Source organism: Engraulis encrasicolus, chromosome 18 (assembly GCF_034702125.1).
Source record: "Engraulis encrasicolus isolate BLACKSEA-1 chromosome 18, IST_EnEncr_1.0, whole genome shotgun sequence".
Taxonomy (NCBI): domain Eukaryota; kingdom Metazoa; phylum Chordata; class Actinopteri; order Clupeiformes; family Engraulidae; genus Engraulis; species Engraulis encrasicolus.
In genome coordinates, this window is record NC_085874.1 from 17,192,070 (window position 1) to 17,212,813 (window position 20,744).

Here is a 20,744-nt window from a genome sequence, read left to right on the forward strand (position 1 = left end):
AATAACACTGAACACTGAAGTTGTTCTATAACTTCAGACATGTAAAAGTTTTTTATTTGTATCTTTTACCTGACATGTTTCAACGGTATAACTTCATCAGAGGGTCACATTGATGTTGAAGTGTGACATGCTTTAAAATTGCCCTATGTTGTTGTGGAGGTGTGGCCTCCCTGTCAATAATGACAGATTGGATGTCTCCAGTCTGCGGGGCCGATCTGCTATGAAGAGGTAGGAGTGAGCTTATCAACAAACGCAGGATAAGGAGCAGAGGTAGAGCTATAAGGAGGGCGAGCAGGGCAATTGCCCCTGGGCACTCTTCTTTTATGACATGGCAGGCCATATGGGGGCCCTATAAGTGTTTAAGATAAAAGAAGGATTACAAAAGATCAAAAGAAAGAAAGGAAATAAAGTATAAAATCAAAGTAAGAGTTAAAAGTAAAAGACAAAGGGAGGGTAAGTCTCACCGAGTCCAAAAACTGACAAAGTATTTGCAAATGAAATCTGCATGGGGGCAGCTTCTCGCTAACAATTCAAAATGTATCCCTTCTCTGAAAATGACAAAATGGAGGAAGAAAGACAAAGGCTTTATACCCCAGCCTTACCACCCACCAACAGTACCAGGTTTTAAGAGAACAACACAGTAACTCTCCACTGCGTCCCTTCAATGTCTGTTTATTAAAACGTATGTGTCTCTCTTGTGAGATTTAAAAAAGTGTCTGAACAAAGTGTGCAGCCCGATGCCCTTCAAAGAGTTAGGAGTCAACACCAAAGAGGCCCAGGAAGAAGGCATGCAGCATGCTCTCCTCCCTGAGGGAAATAACTCCTTGTGTCTTGCACTAATTGGATCCAGCTCGAGCAATAGTCATAAATATGTCCTCCTACAATAACCATGGCTGTCACATTACACCACTGCTTTGGACTATTTGTTCCCTAAGGTGTATTTCCTAAGTGTGATGTAGCCTATAATAAGCTATGAAGGTTATCGATTTAAGCGATAAAAATTATGTCCAGATTAGAATGTTGCTCATTTAATAAGACAGGCATTCTGCACGCTTGAGGCTGGCCATATCACTCGTGTCACGCATTCTGTACATGCTAGGTCTGCTCTGCACATGCCAAGGATGTGTTTTTTCATTGTTCTATTTTTCTGTTATTCCCTGGCTGGATGTCTGGAGCGTCTTTGCTTATGCGCCTATGGTCCCTAGGTAGGCTATGCGATGGTCGTGTATCCTTCCGAGTAAACGATAGAGTCAGTGAAGGAATCTGAATATTGCCCCCCAATCTGATACATTACATTTGGATGTCCATGCATTGTTTTATCCATGAAGGAACAACTCTCTCTTAGTTTGTAAGAGGCAATAAAGGTTAATTTCCCAATAAGCCTCCAGGGGATAGTTATGAATCACTGGTGCTGATTGTTATTGGCTAAAACTATCATTGTATGTGACATCATCCAATGTGACCTCATTTCCTGTGGAGGTCTTTTTAAGTTCAGCCACTGGCATTGTTCTCGCTCTCTTCTTGCTTGTACCTGTCCTGCTATTAACACCTTTGGATATAGAGGGGGAAGGGGGCCTTGAGATGGGCCTGTGTGGCCTGGCTCCCTCTCCCTCTCCCTCTCTCAAGTTAATAAACCTTGCATTTCTGAATTTCAACTATTGCACTGATTCTGGTCTTAAATATTAATTAGTAGTTAAACCTAGATACTATCATCAGTGAAATGAATTTCAATAAATGAATAAACAAATATTGCTAATTGAAAATCGATCAAAAATGTTGTGCAAGGTTCTAATACTATTTTGATATGAGGCAATACATGCTGAAAACCAAATACAGCCATTTCTGCTCGCACTGATTTAAACCAAATAAGAAGTCGCACCCTTTTTTGAATTTCATCATTCATTCCAAAATAGAATAAAGGATGAACGAAAAAGTACACGGACCTCAAATTAATTTCTTATACAATTACTTACTCATCGTGGATGTGTGATACAATGAGCATATCCTATGCTGAGCAATGCTAATGCACAAAAATCTAGATATTAGTCAAGCAACATAAAAATAACTAAATGATATCCGTGTTAATAATATTTTTTTACTTACAGACAATGTTTTCCATGGCTCAAACCAAACAGATGTCGATGGATGACAAGGCAGCTCTATGATCTGCTGACCTCTCCATTAACTGACAGGAACATGTGCTAAAACTACTTCCTGTTTCCTCTTTGTTCCTTAATTTCTAAATTCCTACTGCAATACCACATTTGACAACATTACCTACAGGGGGCCGCAAAAACAACTAGAACTTCAAGCTGCCTGGGAGGCAGAACACTTCCTGTGTGAGTGCGTTTGTGGTTTTTGAGCCCGTCCATCTGAGAAAAGCTTTTACTACACTGTTGGCAATTGTATGGTCTCTCTCCTGTGTGAGTGCGATGGTGTCTTTTTAAATGTCCTGAGTGTAAGAAACCACTACCACACTGATGACAGCGATATGGTCTCTCTCCTGTGTGAGTGCGCTGGTGTTGATGTAGATTTCCTTTTTCTGAAAAGCGTTTCCCGCACTGTCCACACTTGTATGGTTTCTCCCCTGTGTGAATGCGTTGGTGTACTTGAAGACCTCCTGACTGTGAAAAACGTTTATTGCACTGTCCACATTTGTAGGGTCTCTCTTCTGTGTTAATGGACTGTTGTACTTGCAGGCTTCCCGTGGCATTGACGCTCTTACTGTTAACAGAAGGGCTGTGTATCTTCAACGTGTGCGTCGTTGTGTCTGGGATGTTCCTGAATGGTCTCTCTCTCGAGTGAGTACGTTGGTGTCTTTTGAAATGTCCTTTGTGTAAGAAACTACTACCACACAGCTGGCAGCGATATGGTTTCTCCCCTGTGTGACTTTGCAGGTGTTGACGTAGATTTGCCTGTGAAAAACACTTCCCGCACTGTCCACAATAGTATGGTTTCTCCTCTGAGTGACTTCGCTGGTGTCGATGTAGAGTACTTACTGTTGAAAAACGATTACCGCACTGTCCACATTTATAGCGTTTCTCTTCAGTGTTAATGGACTGTTGTACTTGCAGGCATCTCGTTGTATTGACGCTCTTACTATTAACAGAAGGGCTGTGTATCTTCAATGTGTGCATCTTTGCGTCTGGGATGGTTGTGGAATTGGGGATTGCAGATGGAGGCGATTCTGTTTCTGTCCACCGCACAAAACAAACACAGAAAATACAAACATAATTACCATTCGTCATAAACCTTCATACAGATGTTTATACTGTATGCCTTTAATAAATCCATATTGTATGTAGACTACAAGACATTAGCCTCCAGTGCCTCCTTTAGACCATAGCTTTTGATGACAGGAGTTGATCATTCCACAAAAGTCATACCAGCTGGAAACATCAAAAGGTCCCCACAACACCCTTTCAGATTTTATGGGATGATCATGAATTGTGCTTATGTTTTTTTGAAAATGTGAATGAATAGAATGATGGGGAAATGTTTGTTAAGTCTGTGGGTGTGGCTAATCTATGAGGAATGTATGTCTCACAGAACTGAGTACACCCCTCATAGTTTTTTTCAGATTTTAAGTATATCCTTCCATGAGCTTCTCTACCGTGTGAATGTCCTAATGTTGTTGTAGACTTCCTGTTTATGTAAGTGGGCTAAGGCAGGGAAAAGTAGACATGGCCCCTTGTTTGAGGATTAAAAAAAATGCACAAATGCCCGGCTTAAATGTGCACTTCGCTACATTAAAAGGAATGAAAATACTATGAGAAATGATTCATTCGCAATGAAGCTGCAAAAGAATAATGTTAATGACTTCTGGAAAGAAGTAAAATCTGTTAATAATTGCAAAACCCCTCTCCCCTCCAATATATAGTCAGTGTGAGTGGATCTGTGTAAAAAGTGACTTATTTATAGTGGATAATGTTGAGTTTAATAATGATGTTGTCGTAACTCCTGCTGAAGTCCAGGAAGCAATGGTGAAGTTAAAAGACAATAAGGCCTGTGGTCTAGACAATATTACAGCTGAACATATCAAGTATGCCAGCGAGAAATGATGTCAGACTTGTGGCACAGACTTGTGTATATGTTTTAAAGGAAATCTTACATAGATATAATCAGGGCTCTAAATTAACTTTTTCCACCACCAGCCAATTTGGCTAGTAGACATTTTTTCTTACTAGCCAAATGGAAGGTCAACTAGCCATTTTTTTTATCTCACCAAAATAAACCATGCGTTAATTATGTTGCTTTTAATTATTCCATTAAACTATATCCTCAACACAGATAAACAATATAAACATTATACTCAANATAATGTTCAATTTATTCTATAATTATATAGTAATTATTTTTATTACCTGCATTTTCATTTTTTTTTATTCAATTTCCTCTGAAAACAGTGAATTGCATCACACATGCCTCTCACATACCAGACCTACGCTGGACCATATACTGTACAGACAGCCAAACACTAGCCTATTAACTTACACCATCACCTAAACCTCACATGCAGTATATAGGCCTACACCTCACACAAAAACAGCATGCCTTCAACACACATGTTGCACACATACCAGACTTTCAACATGTACTAGCCAAACACACACAACCAAACACTACAAAACCTCATATCCCCCACACAGTATCACTTAAACTTCACACACAGTAGGCCAAATGCCATGGACAATGCACAGAAGAGAGGGGTGGGGAGGAGAAGAGGAGGACACACACACACACACACACACACACACACACACACACACACACACACACACACACACACACACACACACAACTCAGTGCGATGTGTATGATGTCTGCACTGTGTGTTTCTTTATGCTGCTGCTGCTGCTGCTGCTGCTTCACACCTTTAGGTTCCTGCAGGATTAATACTTGCTTCACTCTAATATCATGCGCTTGGAATGACAATAATTAGGCTACGCTATAACTAGTAGCCTAAACATCCAATAACATCACGGAGACCACCAGCTTAGCCTACTTTGCTACTTTCATAGCGTCGCTAGTTTTTTGTTACCGTTTTTTTTTTTCACTTACTCGTTCATCCATGTCAAACTCGTGCATGGTCTTTCCGATGGCGTGGGCATTATTAGGAAACGACAACTCCATCGTAGGTAGTTGCGAGGAGGACCTCGCAAATATCAGACGACTTCTGACAGCAGGGCTACACGGTTTTGACAGACAGCTGTCATGCTCCTCCACTCATACCGTTTTCGCTCCACCACCACCACCACTGCATTCCAGCGTCACTACAGTTGCAAGTTGCATTCACCGACACATAACCTTGCTCTAACCACTGCCACATTCTTTTTCACCCGTCCAAAACCTACAAAACCGAAGTAATCCGCGCTAGTCCGCTCATTGAAAATATTTGATCAACAGTAGTTCCAGCGCGGGCATCTAACACGCAGCCAATGAATGTGAAGCTGCGTTATTGTGATTAACGGCCAGCCAATGGGTGTGGGCTACATCATGATGGTAGGCCTAATGTTCATGGGTAATGTAGGCGCCGTTTTACGTTCATCAGACGGCAGTCAGCCACAGATCTGTGCTGGCAGCTGTTTGACGTTCGGGCGCGCGCTAGAGTCTACCGGCCAATTTGGCTAGTGGATGATTTTTTGTACTAGCCAAAATGGATTTTCACCCGCATTTGGCGTGTTGGCGTGCGTTAATTTAGAGCCCTGAATATAATATACAAATACTTCAATGTTTGTGTTTCATTGATGTGTCCAAGGCGTTGGACCGAGTCAATCATAAGAACTTATTTTTAAAACTGGACTATAAGCGGTGTCCCTGTTTTGTTTTTTTATCAACTAGAATACTGGTCTATTGGTATTCACATCAGACAATGAGGGTGAAATGGGGGAATGTGACCCCTGCTCCATTCCTTGTCACCAATGGTGTCCGACAGGGCGGAATTTTTCCTTTTCTTTTTAACGTGTACATGAATGATTTGTCTATGTCCATAAATAGGCGTGGAACCGGCTGTAGGGCTGGTGACTTTATAATGAATCACATCATGTATGCAGATGACTTGGTCATCCTTAAGCCGGGCATACACTGTGCGATATTTTCGCTCGTGGGTATTAAGCTCCTGCTCACACTGCACGATGGAATTTCACTATTTAAAAGTTCACATCTCACGACTCACGCCCTCACACTATACGAGCCGACAGTCGGATGCGAGCCAAATGCTTCAAGTCAAGTCAAGTCAAGTCAAGTCAAGTTTATTGTCAATTTCTTTACATGCACTGGTCATACAAAGAATTTGAAATTGCGTTTCTTGCTCTCCCATGCAGACATAGACTAATCTAGGTAAGGACATAGACAGTATAGACATAGACAGTACTCATACATGGACATAGACAGTATGGACGTAGACATTGCTCATACAGACATTTAAAGTGCAAGACTGGACAACAGAAGACTTGTAGAGAACATACATTAAGAGGAGGTATTTTGTTGTTCTTTTTTCTAAAAGTCCTTTATAGCGTTCTGACATAGTAATAGTAGCATTTGAAGAAATAAATAATTAAAAAAGGTTTTTATTAAATACACCAGCAGCAGTAAGTGTGTGTGTGTGTTTGTATGTGTTTTGTGTGCGTGTGTGTGTGTGTGTGTGTGTGTGTGTGTGTGTGTGTGTGTGTGTGTGTGTGTGTGTGTGTGTGTGTGTATGTGTGTGTGTGTTTAGTGCAGGTAGAAAGTGCGGTGTGCGTCTGTGTGTGTGTACCTGTGTATGTGTGTGTGTGTGTGTGTGTGTATGTGTGTGAGTATGAGTTGTGTGTCAGTGTGTGTATGTTTGGGTTTAGTGCAGAAAGTGCAGTGTGCTTGTGTGTGTGTGTGTGTGTGTGTGTGTGTGTGTGTGTGTGTGTGTGTGTGTGTGTGTGTGTGTGTGTGTGTGTGTGTGTGTGTGTGTGTGTGTGTGTGTGTGTGTGTGTGCATGTGTATGTTTTGAGTTAGTGCAGGTTGAAAGTTCAGTCACAGATGTAGTAGTGCAGGTGGAATGTTCAGTCGCAGATATGGTGGTGGGGATGAGGGGGGGGGAGCGTTGTCAGTGGCCTGGCTGGCTAGAGGCTGACAGTGAAGGGAGAGTGGGTTGAGTGTTCAGTATCTTGATTGCTTGATGCATCGTGCTGCTTGCAAGCCTGGTGGTACGGGAACGGAGGCGCCTGTACCTCTTTCCAGAGGGCAGGAGGCTGAACAGTTTGTGTGCAGGGTGGCTTGTGTCTTTGATGATCATCAGTGCTTTTCGGGTGAGGCGTGCGGTGTAAATGTCCTGCAGGGAGGGGAGTGGTACTCCAATGATCTTCTTCGCTGTGTTCACAACACGCTGGAGTGTCTTCCTGTTTTTCTCCGTGCAGCTTCCTCCCCACACTGTGATGCAGCTGGACACGACGCTCTCTATGGTTCCTCTGTAGAATGTTGTCATGATGGAGGGTGTAGCACTTGCCTTCTTTAGTTTGCGCAAGAAGTAGAGACGCTGATGGGCCTTCTTCGCCAGTGATGTAGTGTTGGTGGTCCAAAAGAGGTCGTCGCTGATGTGCACTCCAAGGAACTTGGTGCTGCTCACTCTCTCCACAGCATCACCGTCGATGGTCAGTGGTGGCAGTTGTTTTTGGACCCTCTGAAAGTTGACAACAATCTCCTTGGTCTTGTTGACATTCAGCAGGAGGTTGTTGTCTTTGCACCATCTGGCCAGCAGGTCTACTTCTTCTCTGTAGTGGGTCTCATCGCCCTTAGTGATGAGGCCCACCAGTGTTGTATCATCCGCAAACTTCACTAGATGGTTAGTGCTGTGGGTCGTTGTGCAGTCATGTGTCAGCAGCGTGAACAGCAGGGGGCTGAGAACACAACCTTGCGGAGCCCCCGTGCTCAGGGTCAGGGTGCTTGAGGTGTTATTCCCTACCCGTACTGCTTGTGGTCTCTGCATCAGGAAGTCCAGCAGCCAGTTGCAGAGGGAGGTGCTGAAACCTAGTTTGTCCAGTTTTCTGATGAGTTGTTGTGGTATTATGGTATTGAATGCTGAGCTGAAGTCAATGAACAGCATTCTCACATATGAGTCTTTATTGTCCAAGTGGGTGAGGGCTGGATGGAGGGCAGAGCAGATTGCATCCTCCGTGGATCGCTTGGCTCGGTATGCGAACTGGTAGGGGTCCAGGGTGGGGGTAGGGTGGCTTTGATGTGTGACAGGACTAGCCGTTCGAAGCACTTCATGATTATGGGCGTCAGTGCTACAGGACGGTAGTCATTGAAGCATGATGGTGATGATTTCTTCGGCACGGGTATGATGGTAGCAGCTTTGAAAAGTGATGGGATGACTGCTTGCTCCAGAGAGATGTTAAAGATGTCTGTGAAGACATCCTTCAGCTCTTCTGCACAATCCTTCAACACTCGGCCAGGTATGTTGTCTGGGCCAGCTGCTTTGCGTGGGTTGATGGTGGCGAGTGTCCTCTTCACACTGGCAGAGGACAGGTACAGGGGTTGATCATGGGGGGGAGGGGGAGTTTTCTGTGGATGAGTGTCATTTTGTGCTTCAAAACGGGCAAAGAAACTGTTCAGGTCGTTTAGCAGAGAGGTGTTGTTGTCACAGCTTCGTGGTGCGGGCTTATAGTCCGTGATGGCCTGTATGCCCTGCCACAGGCTTCCTCTGCGCGACGCGACAGGCATGTTTCCCCGGTATGCAGAGGAGGGAACATGCGCACCTGAGGTGCAGATGAGGTCGCGCTCCACAGCAAATCGTACGGCCCTATTCATTTGTGCATGTGAAGTGTCAAATCGGGTCGTAGCACTGCTTTAACTGTGCGATTTACGCACGAGCCACGACCTGGATATCAAACAGTTTTGATTTTCTTGCGACCCCGCAATTGCACTATCGTGAGGCGAAATCGCTTGTCGTTACCCCATGTACACTGCACGATGCGAGACTCACGATTGACCTGCGATTGAGCAAGAAATCGGCCCGACTCCCAAAAAGTCGCGCGAGTGCCAAATCGGGGCAAAAGTCGCACAGTGTAAGCCCAGCTTTAGTCCAAGCACTGCTGGTCAACAACAGTTACTAAAAATATGTTCACAATAGGGTCATTTCACGTGAAATCAGACACTTTGGGACCCGACTGACACAGATTTCAATCATACTTGCTGTGCCTGTTTAGTAGCAAGGTAGCACCCCAGAACTGCATTTGTGTGAATCTGACACCAATATTAAGGGAGAAACAGACTAGCGAAGGTTTACATATGAGGGTAGGACACTATGCATTCAGCCTTGATTATATCAGTCAGTGTAAGTCACAAAAAGATGTCCGTGGTGTTATTTGAAAGCTCTTTTCTGGCTCTACAAATTACACAGACAGCATGGATTACAACAACCCTCAGAATATGAATTATCATAAATTGAAATATTAAAAATTGAATATCAAAATAACTTATGTTTTAAAATGGCCAGTTCCTTGTCCCCCCCCCATGTCTCCCTGCCCAGCAACCTAGTGAAAAATCATGCCAGTGGTATGACAGTGACGCCTCTTACCAGTCTTGAGTCTTTTCCCATCTCTGTTTTTCTTGCTATTTGTTCCTTCTTGTTCTCGTTTTGTGCAACAGTCGACCAGTGGAACTGATAACCTCCTGAGCCGGTACCGTGACACTAGATCAGGAGGAGGATGGTTCGTCTCGTTGCTCGGGACTGGAGCCATGTCCTCTTCCTAAAGCCCAAGGAGAGACGAAAGTATGAACCTCACAGTCATTTACAAAACGGGACATTTGGCACATCTGCCATCTGTAGGGTTTCCTGTTGACATCATTATCATTCTGGGATTTTGGAATTTATATACAGTAGAACAACACCTAAAGTTGACAACCGCAAAATCTGCTGTCGCTAAACACACAATTCCAATTTTTAATAATAAAAAAGTATTCAACTTCCTGTCCCATCCTCCAAAATGTCAGCAAAGTTGTGTGGTAGGGCAGCTTCCTACTAGCCTGGTCCTCACCATCCCATAATACTACCATTTCATTTCATATTCATGGTCTGGAGGTTGTGTGATCTGATACGATTGCAGGAAGCAGGAAGTTTGCACTGTGTTATAATTTGAAATGATTGGACAGCTCTCACCCAGTCATTGACAGTTACTCAACAACAACATAGCGCAGACCGGAGGCATTGGCGCAGACGTTTACGTTAGCGTCACAAGCGTCCTCCCCCTTTTGCCCCCACGTGGGCCGCTTATTTGCTTATTGGCTGTTGAAGGGTTGGCTGGTGAGATCCATACTGCTCACATCGCTCCACAGAAAACAGGGGCCAGACTAGTAGTGGAGCCAATCCTTTGGCGGAAGTCCGTAGGATGGCGCGCAAGGCTAGCTTCCTACATCCCTGTGTGTGTGTGTGTGTGTGTGTGTGTGTGTGTGTGTGTGTGTGTGTGTGTGTGTGTGTGTGTGTGTGTGAGATAGAGGGGGGGTGTCGAGCATGCACTTAATCTTTATTGCATTTGTATTTATTGTATTTATTTAAGTGGGATGGAGGGGGGTGTCAAGCACTGGTGTCACTTTACATCTTTGTAATCCCCCCCACTGTCTTGACCGTTCTCTGACCCACTGACATCATCATCCTCATCTTCATCCTCATAATCATTACCTACGGATTCCTGAGGAATCTCACATTTCGTTGCTTTTCTACCATTCATGTGTTTATTTACTGTTTTTGCTATCTTTAAATTACAAAGACAAACTTTGCTTATCTGGCGTTTCAATCACAAGGCCACAGTGTAGGACAATGCACTCTGTGCGGAGACGCGCAGCTGTTCAAACTCGCCCCCTCCGGTGAGGGAGATATCCAGCTGTTGCGCGTGCACAGGATTCCGCGCAAAGATACCACGTGCCCAGGAGAGACGTGGGCCAGATGTATTAATATGTGTGGTAAACGCTTAATATGATGTATTGAGAATCCCTATGATGTGTTTGGTATCAATCTGATGGAAATACTTTGGGTGGTGAACAGGTCTCGGTCTTGTAATTGTTTTAGGTAATGTAATAAAAATGTAGTATTTTAGGATTTGAGTACAACTTGGCTAGAAGCTAAAGTTCCCAAGCCAAACCCCTTGGCGTTAGGACAGCCCATGTTCAGGTAACTGATTGCTCATTGGTCCCTGGCTGCGGTCGTCCCACGAGGCGACCAAGTATTAAACTTTGATGTAATGATCAAATCTTTGAGTTGAAACCCGGTAAAGGGCTCCCGTGGACCTCTGTTCACGTAGTATTTTCCCCTTAATTTAGGTAGTGCATTGGCTTCTTTCAACATTGTATTCTGTTCGTAATCGTATTGCTGACACAGTAGGTTTTGTCTGCTAATAAACTTTCATACAAATCTGGGGAAGAATTCCGTTTGGTCTATGCATATGTTTATTGTTCTGGTTACTGGTAATTCGGCAGTAAGACTCATTCCCTGTGGATGGAGCGAGGCACACACACTTTGGACCAACACAGATTTGGATCCGACGTCACTGGTGTTTACCTGGGGGTGAAATATGTCATGAAAACTGGGACGTATGAGCGGGGTGATTGCATCTCTTTTAGGCCGTGTAGCCTCCGCCCGTTAACCTGAGGCAGTCGATCAGTCGCGGGACACGGGGGAAACACCTCTTTTAATAGCTGTAATACCATCCTTGCACCATGACCTCTGTCTCATTCCTTAACGACTTACGTGCAGGTCTGGGCCCTCAAATAACCAAAAGTCGCGTGCTGAGGAGCACCAACGAGAAATGAACCCTTAACTAGCTGAACCCAGACGTAACAGAGATTGGTAGACTAATCATTTTTATAACAGTGATAGTAATTAAGTGCAATCACATAATTACATTGGACGTAGAGAGTCTAGAGTCGACTGGGACTCTATTAATTGCGGTATTGGAAATAGGATGAAATTAAATATTTTCTACAGGTCAGAGCGGAAGTGTTCCTGATCCTAAATAGCACCGTCGTTGGGTATTTAGGAGTTTACATCTTACTGCACTTTACTTGAAAACCTGCTGCTATAGTACTAAGTATTGTACCCCAAACACAATTTCGTTGCCTTTTTGACAATGACAATAAACTCTTGAATCTTGAACCTGTTTGGTTAAACCAGGGGTGTGGAACTGTTTTCTTTCCAGAGCCATTTCAATTTGTAGTCCTCTTTTAGTCCTCTAAGGGCCGTACTATGAACACAAACTATTTCCCCCTGCACTTTATGCCTATATTGAAAGTGGTCACCAAGTGGTTTACAAAACATTTCATTTGATATTTATTTCAAAATATTTCATGTGAAACTGAATAACATTAAAATGATATGGGGGGCCGGATAATACGGCCCTCCAGGCATAGGTGGGTTAAACTAACCAAGTGAGTGCTAAAATTTTGAAAACAAGATTACAGAAAACTTAACAAGACTAGCCTCTGGCAGAAGCTAGAGGAATTGTGTTTCTTCCTTGATTGGATATGTCATGTACTTCTTTGGGAATCCCATGAGTTATATGACTAAAACCAGGTTGCATGCTTCTACTTAAATCTATCAGCCCGGGTCCTTTGCTGGCCCCTCCCCATCTCTCTCCCAATTCGCTTCCTGTCCACCTCTCACACGGTCCTATCAAATAAAGACGAAAACGACCAAAAAAAATCTTTTTTTTTTTTTTTTAAATGGAATTAATAATTGAATTGAACTAGGCATTGCTGTTTCTAAAAGCCATCGTTCATACTGTGCAACTTATCGTACTGTTCATACTTATTACAACTACACTGGTCTGATGCACCAATGCAGGTATTTCCATCCAGCAAAGTTTGAATGATCCATTGGACGCTATATAGTTCAGCATGGTTCGAAATTCTGAACACCCACTTCATGTCAATTTTATTGATCAAAACATTAAAGGGGGTACACTTAGGCACTAGTATGCGAGCCGCACACGATCATGAATGCGCGCTGCGCTCCTGACAGCTTTGACTAGGATGGGGCAAACTCATCAGGAAGCGAGTGGGAGAGAAATATGGGTGAGGATCAGGAAATGACCACGGGCCTGAATCGAAGCCAGGCCCCCGGTTTAGCACAGCAGTGCCCTACCGTTGGAGCCACGGCAGGGACCAATGGGCCACTACCTTCTAGATGAATACAGTGTAATGGGGTTCCAATTCCCTCATCCTCCCCCAGCAGGCCTGCGTATGTGTGAATGAATAAGGGCTATGCTGAATGAAGCACCATCGTACCTGCTTCAGTTCCGCTTTGATATCTGCAGATGAGAAAGTGTTCTGCTCTGTGATGTCAGCTCCGCCTACAAAAGACAAAAACAGCAGATGTGTACATGGTGAAACTGTAGCTCTAGGCATATTCGACTCTGCATTGTGTGTGTGTGTGCTGTGTGCATGGTGAAACTGTAGGCATATTCGACTCTGCATTGTGTGTGTGTGCATAAATTCTAGGAGACATATCCGACCCTGCATTGTGTGTGTGCATAGTGAGTAATGACTGACAGTGAGTAATAACACGCCTCTGAACTTTTCTATTGGTGTTATTATATTGGCACTCAGTGCCTCTTTCAAAGATATGTGGCTATGAAAAAACGCATAGGGTCATTCCATGCCAAATCAACAAGAGCCCGCGCACTTAGGTCTCAAATAATTCTGAAAATATTACTGAGTGTACCCATGGTACTTAAGAGAAACAGTGTTACTTTATTTGAATGTAAGATGTATACTCTCCATGTTACAGCCAATTTCACTGGGGGTGGGGGGTGCCCATTTTGTTCACACTCTTTTTTTTGTCAAAGTTCACAAGCTCGTAGCTCAAGAACTAAACCATGTAGGAAGCTCAAATTTGGCATGCTGGTACATAGATAGGAATAGTTTGCTGCAAAACTGTCAGTTTTGGTGTGTATGATCCTGCATCGTCATAGCATTCCCTCAAAGATGATACAAATTGTACCGGAGTTTTTGGCTGTGCTCTGTTTAGGCCTTCAGAAGACATATTTGTGCCCAACATAGCCTCATGATTTTTTCCCCTTTGTAGATACAAGTAGAAACACTCCCATAAAAATCTATAAATAGAAAGGAAACCCCATCAGTGTTTGACCAGAAGACCTCACAAGTCTGACAAATCATTTTGGGTGTCAATTTCAGAGCACCAGAACACCTTGTGGGATTGTCCACAGATTTTTATTTTATATTTTTCTTCATTCACCATGAAGTCTTCTTTTTAAAAATGCCAGTGAGACTTGTCTTATGTGATGTTTTCTTTTGTAATTTCCACCCTGAACATGGGCAAAATGCAAAAAGAGAGCAACATGATTTCGATAACATTTAATGTAAAGACTAAATAATCAAATGCAAATTTTGCCCAGACATGATCACCCGAGAGTCCCTGTGCAGGGGTGCAGGTATCCCTTTCAATTTCAATGATTTCAGGAGCGTTCAATGTGGGAGCAGGATCGCACACCAAAAGAGACAGTAGGTCAGGCACAAGAAGTCATGTTGTTACTCTTTTTGACCAGCAGATGGCAGCGGAAGAAATGCATAGAAAACATATTGCCCTCAATGTGCATGTTGCCCATGTTCAGGTTGGAAATTACAAAAGAAAACATCACATAAGACAAGTCTCATTTGCATTTTCAAAAAGAAGAAATCATGGAGAATGACGAAAAAAATAAAATAAAAATCTGTTGACAATCCTACAAGGTGTTCTGGTGCTCTGAAAATGACACCCAAAATGATTTATTAGACTTGTGAGGTTTTCTGTTCAAACACTGATGGAGTTTCCTTTCTATTTATGGCTTTTCATGAGACTGTTTCTACTTATCTCTACAAGGGGAAAAAATCAAGAGGCTATGTTGGGCACAAATATGTCTTCTGAAGGCCTAAACAGAGCACAGCCAAAAACTCCAGTGCAATTTGTATCATCTTTGAGGGAATGCCATGACGATGCAGGATCATACAGACCAAAACTGACAGTTTTGCAACAAACAATTCCGATCTATGTACCAGCATGCCAAATTTGAGCTTCCTACATTGTTTAGTTATTGAGCTACGGGCTTGTAAACTTTGACAAAAAAAAGAGTGTGAACAAAATGGGCACCCCCCTCCCCCAGTAAAATTGTCTGTAACACGGAGAGTATACATCTTACATTCAAATACATTTATGGTGTTTCTCTTAAGTACCATGGGTACACTTGGTAATATTCTCAGAATTTTTTGAGAACCAAGTGCGCGGGCTCTTGTTGATTTGGCGTGGAATGACCCCATAGTGTTGTTTACACCTCATTGTTTACATTGCTGACATCTGTGAGAAGTGGATTTGTATTTTTGTCCTTCCATGATGGTCTGTTTAAGTTGCTGGTTGGATATCAAGTGGTAGGTAGCTCCTGGTTGCAGCATTAGTTGGCTACACGTGGGCCCATAACAGCAATTCACAGTTCTCTTCTTTAAACACTTTTGTACGTCTGTTACCAATGTGCCATTCGACAGAGCAAATAGCGATGTTGACTCACCTGTCGAGTCGGTTTCAATTTTGCAATCTGAAGAAAACACAACACCTCCCCCTGCATCATTGAACGGTCTAGGAAGCGGAATGCAGCATTTTGATTCGATTTCCTCCTCCTTTACCTCTACTTTTATTACCGATATTGCACCCTCCATGGTTGTAAAATAGTAACCTGGTTCTTGTTCTGGTAAGTTTATAATAATGACACGGACTCTGAGGTAAGTCTCATCATGCAAGTCGTGGAAACATCACAAAGCCCCACTTCCGGGGTCAGTATCATTGACAGTAAATAGAATGGACGCCAAATCAACGCTATTTGCCATTCAACGCTTTGAAGCCAGATTTGGGAACATTCCAACTTACATTCCACCTTAGCAACGCTAAACGCAGGTGCTGATTGGACGACAACAAGACTTCTAACGGTCAATCAAACCATGTTCTGATTCTCATTGGTCAATTTAACTTTTAATATCTCTCTAAAATAAAACATCACCACAAAAAATCACCACCCTGGTAAGTTGGAGAGCAAGGGGACCTACTAGTTGAGCGAAAAATGATCCCCCTGGAGTGGCATTTAAGGGAGATACAGGGTTTTATGTCTCTCATAGGAATGAATGGGATTTGGCCATTTTTTGGTCTTTTTGGGTCCAACCTTGGCTCCAACTTGGCTTCAACAATGAAATAGAATTTTGGCCTCCATTCTATTTACTCTCAATGGTCAGTATATATCATATAGAGCTCGAAAGTCCCGCCCCTTAGTTCCGCCTTTCACGGGACCTAAGCTGACCATCTAACAACATGGCAGCGAGTAAATATCTTCCGATCTCAGTCATGATATGCGCTGGGCTACAATGCTGTTTAAGAGGCTAAATAAAGATTTTTCATGCAGAAATATCAAATCTGTTCCCAGGCCATCTGCATGAAAAATGTGAAGAAACACAGCTTTCTAAAAAGTTTTGGGGTTCGTACGAAAAATTAAGCAAAAATATCAGAAACAACATATATGGAGCTCGTGGCACAACTCGAAGGGGATCGAAATATCATTTTAATACCGCCATTGGATTACATGCTACGATTTTCGGCTAAAAACGCCGTTGAGGTCCCATGAAATCGGGGGAAGTGACGTCACTTTCTAGCTCTATTAAGAGTCACAAACTAAAATAGACCCCGTAACATCCTCCTTTACAAAATAAGACAATCACAATCATAGACATTAACCTATGTCTATGATCACAATACCCAAGGACGATCTGAACATACTGGAGGTATAACGTTTTTCATGTTGTTAATCTTTAAAGGGACACTGTGTGAGATTTTTAGTTGTTTATTTCCAGAATACATGCCGCCCATTCACTAATGTTACCTTTTTCATGAATAGGCTACTTACCACCACCATCAAATTCTAAGTATTCATTATGACTGGAGAAATTGCACTTTTCATACATGAAAAGGGGGATCTTCTCCATGGTCCGCCATTTTGCATTTCAAAAAATAGCCATTTTTAGCTGCAAAAATGACTTTACTTGGACCATACTAGAAAATATTTGTTTATTACTTAGTAAACTTTTATGTTAAGATAATTTGGTAATAGGCCCAGTTTCAATGAGCAGCATAGTTGCAGTAGCCTACCTTTTTTGACCATTTCCTGCACAGTGTCCCTTTAAAGAACTTATTGTAAGATGTATAAAATACACAACATCAACTACTAAACACATTGCTACATTCAACATACTGCATATTGTAGAATTCTGGCATATTCTGGAGGTGCTTTCTGCACATTCATGTGCTTCTCTGTTCACGTGGCCCGTGGGAGAGACACAAGTTGACCCCATACCTACACGTTGACCACAGGCTGTTGAAAGAATGTGAGAGGGAGGTTAAGGTGTCCAGCTCAGATAAGCATATTTACGACTATTGGGCATTATCATTTACGACTATTGGGCATATGCAAAAGTGCTTCCAGGGAGAACTGGGAGAACTGGCGAGTTAATCTCCAGGCCAGAAAGGGCATCTCCTTAGAAGTGCGTGTTGCTGATGCATTCTATTCCTTAGAAGTGTGTAAGTGGGTCATTTAACTCGCCAGTTCTCCCAGATATTGTCATAGGTTAGGGTCCAGGCAAGGTTAGGAACTCCAGAGTTCTGTGGATACTTCTGCTACTTGTCGCTTAGTTTTTTGTTAAACCATTACCTATTGTTTCTTATATTTTTCTGGGTTAAATCGTTGTGCTTGAATACTGAATTCTGTCTGCCTTATTTGACTCGAATCAAAGAACACACAGGGATGCTTGAAATGTTCAACACGAGAGCTGTGTGGATTATCTGGCACATTGAGCGAAATAATAGTTAGTTTGTGAACACAAAGCATATTTTACTAATGGAATTAATATTAAACTAATGTTATTCATGACAAGACTGCAAGAAGGCCCAAGTGAGAGGAAGAGAGAGTATAGAGAAAGAAAGGGAGAAAAGGGGGTTTCAGTCTGCCTTAGCGGCCTGCCAATGAAGGGTGCAGGGGATGCCTGCCTCCTAGAAGAAGAAAGCCATACGTGGCCATGCTGATAACGACTACTGTACACACTAGGGGTGGGATGGTTCTCAAAATTCGCGGTTTGGTCTATATCACGGTATCAAGGTCACAATTTTTTGTTCTCTACGGTTCTTGTTTTTTTTTTTAATTCATAATGCTCGGTGCACAGGGAATATTAAAATATATTTATAATTATAATGTGATGATGTGCAAGTTGAATTTGACCTTTTGCATGTGTCTGAGAACTGCTTGTTGTGCTAACCTGCACTTGCACTTAAACTGTCATCAGCTGATGTGCGCCGTCTGTGTGAGCGTTCCAAATGCCCTCTTTCAATTGGCTGATAGAATCGGACTTATCACTAAATATCCTACTTATGGTTGGCTTATGATATGAAAATGGTGTGATTTTAATTGTGTCATCCTCTGTGGTCTCAAATGCTAATGCTTTAATAGATATTTTTCTGGGTAGTGCATGGACTGTTTGCCACGGTTTGCATGCCACGGTTCGGTATGTGTGTGCAGTTTCGGTTTTCGGTGCGGTTTGACCATCACTGCACACACTCACATACACAGGCACACACACACACAGGCCCTCCCACAGACACACAGGGGTGTGAATAGCTTTTGACAGACCTAGGACAAAAAGTATCTGAAAGGGCCACACACACGTGCATTGTGTGAACAGGCCCCACTTCCGGGGCCCCATCTGTCCTCATGGTCAAACTGACCCGGCCAAGGGGTGTTAATAGCTTTTGACCAGCCTAGGGTCCTTAGGTAAAGGTCAACACCAAGTCAATACACACACGTACTGGCTCACACGAAACAGGACACACACATAAACACTCACACACACATACACACATACATACACAGGTCACACCTACATGCCATTAACATGCTCTTATCGAGTCAGAAAATAAATGGTGCATTTATTGCAACTCAACTCACCACCAACAAATTCCTCCAAAAACGTTTTCTTCTCATTTCATCTTTAAAGAGTCAATATAGTGTAGGCTATAATCTGTCCTGTGACTCCTCAATGCGAGCTGCCGTTGATATTTAAGTAATAAATGCTCCATTTTTGTTCTACTCAAGAAGAGCATGTTAATGGTAGTGCTAAGACGGTAGTGTGTGTAGCTCCGCTCCACCAGGGAGCTCCGGATCTACGCACCGTCGGTGAGAACCAGGCTATCCTTAATGTTCATCTCAACCCCTAAACAGTCTCTTCCCTAACGACTGTGTCCGTTGACCAGACATCCTTAATTAGATCATTGCCTTGAGGGAGCGTGTAGGCTCTCTCAGCGGCTTCCCGCATGATTGATTGCATTAGTATAGAGTGTGCCTACATGTCTTCCCTGTTATGTCTATGTTATAAACATCATCACGGCCTAGAGTGTCATTTTCGGCCCTATGCAGACTGTTTGCATCACTATATGATCCTTTCTCCCTTGTATATTCTTGTGTGTGATACATTTTACATTGTTTTTTTTTGCTTATAACAACTACTAACTTTTATCGGTTTGATACAGGGTTTTTTTGGTATTTTACCATGTATATAATGTATATAATACATTTATAATACATATGTTATTACATTACATTATATTGCACTTAGCTGACGCTTTCATTTTATTCAAAGCGACTCACAGTTATTATTTTCAGGGTATTGGTTACAGTCCCTGGAGCAATGTGGGGTTAGGTGCCTTGCTCAAGGGCACTTCAGCCATGGATGGAGATGTAGGGAGAGGTCTGGAGGGATTCGAACCTGCAACCCCTAGATTGAAAGACCAACTCTCTAACCACTAGGCCACGGCTGCCCATGCCCATATATGTACAATGTAGCTAATACAAAGTCCATACACGTGCACTGTACTCTTCACTGTCCCTAGAAATATTATACCCACTCATGCTAAATTCATTCATATGGCTCGAGATGGTTTGGAGAATGTTAGATCCGCATGAATCGAATAGAAAAGGGTTCACTGTACGTATGCCACGTGAACACATACATTACTGTACAGTACGCTGGAGAAATTTCAGTAGTAGAAATGTATAGTCATTTTGACCCATTAGTGAGTGTGTGTTTGTCTAGTAAGATTAACATCTACGAACCATTTTGTCTAGTGATGAAAACTGCTAGTTTCGAGCCCTGGCCGCTACTACTGGTATGTAACCCCAAGAGGAGTGTGATATCAGGGCTGAGGGTGCAATACTACTGTGCTAATGTGAAGGCTGCTGTAGCAGAAATAACATGCTCATGGACCGTGACATCAGAGAGAGTAGATAAGAGAGAGGTTCCGCTGGCCCATTGTTTCTACTGTGGCAAGGGGGAGGGGGGGGGAATCCCCCTTTAGGCAGACCTAAGGACTGTTCTATTCATTCTAGGAGTATTATGACACGCCCCTTTAGGCAGACAGGAAGCTGGTCACGTTAGGTGCCCATAGAAACCTATTGTGTTGGCATATCTCTATATACTTAAAGAATCTCTGGTAAAATGGCCTTCTCTTGACTGGGGGTGTGTTCGGGGTTTGGGGGAGCGCTACAGTGGTCTACTAGACTAGACTAATGTCTCAGCTGCCCTATCCCCAGGTCAGACTCTTGACATGATGTGTATGTGCGTGTGTGTGTGTGTGTGTGTGTGTGTGTGTGTGTGTGTGTGTGTGTGTGTGTGTGTGTGTGTGTATTCCACTAGGCCTATACAAA

General features: G+C 42.9%; 1 protein-coding gene across 1 annotated transcript; it reads right to left on the reverse strand.

Annotated features, from left to right (window-relative positions):
- Positions 1 to 1,857: 1,857 nt before the first annotated feature.
- Positions 1,858 to 15,751, reverse strand: LOC134468469 (zinc finger protein 235-like). Its single transcript, XM_063222388.1, has 4 exons — positions 15,522 to 15,751; positions 13,249 to 13,313; positions 9,548 to 9,719; positions 1,858 to 3,193 (listed from the first exon to the last, which is right to left on the reverse strand). The coding sequence occupies exons 1-4, from the start codon at positions 15,667 to 15,669 to the stop codon at positions 2,274 to 2,276; spliced, it is 1,305 nt and encodes a 434-aa protein (XP_063078458.1). The 5' UTR covers positions 15,670 to 15,751; the 3' UTR covers positions 1,858 to 2,273.
- Positions 15,752 to 20,744: the final 4,993 nt, after the last annotated feature.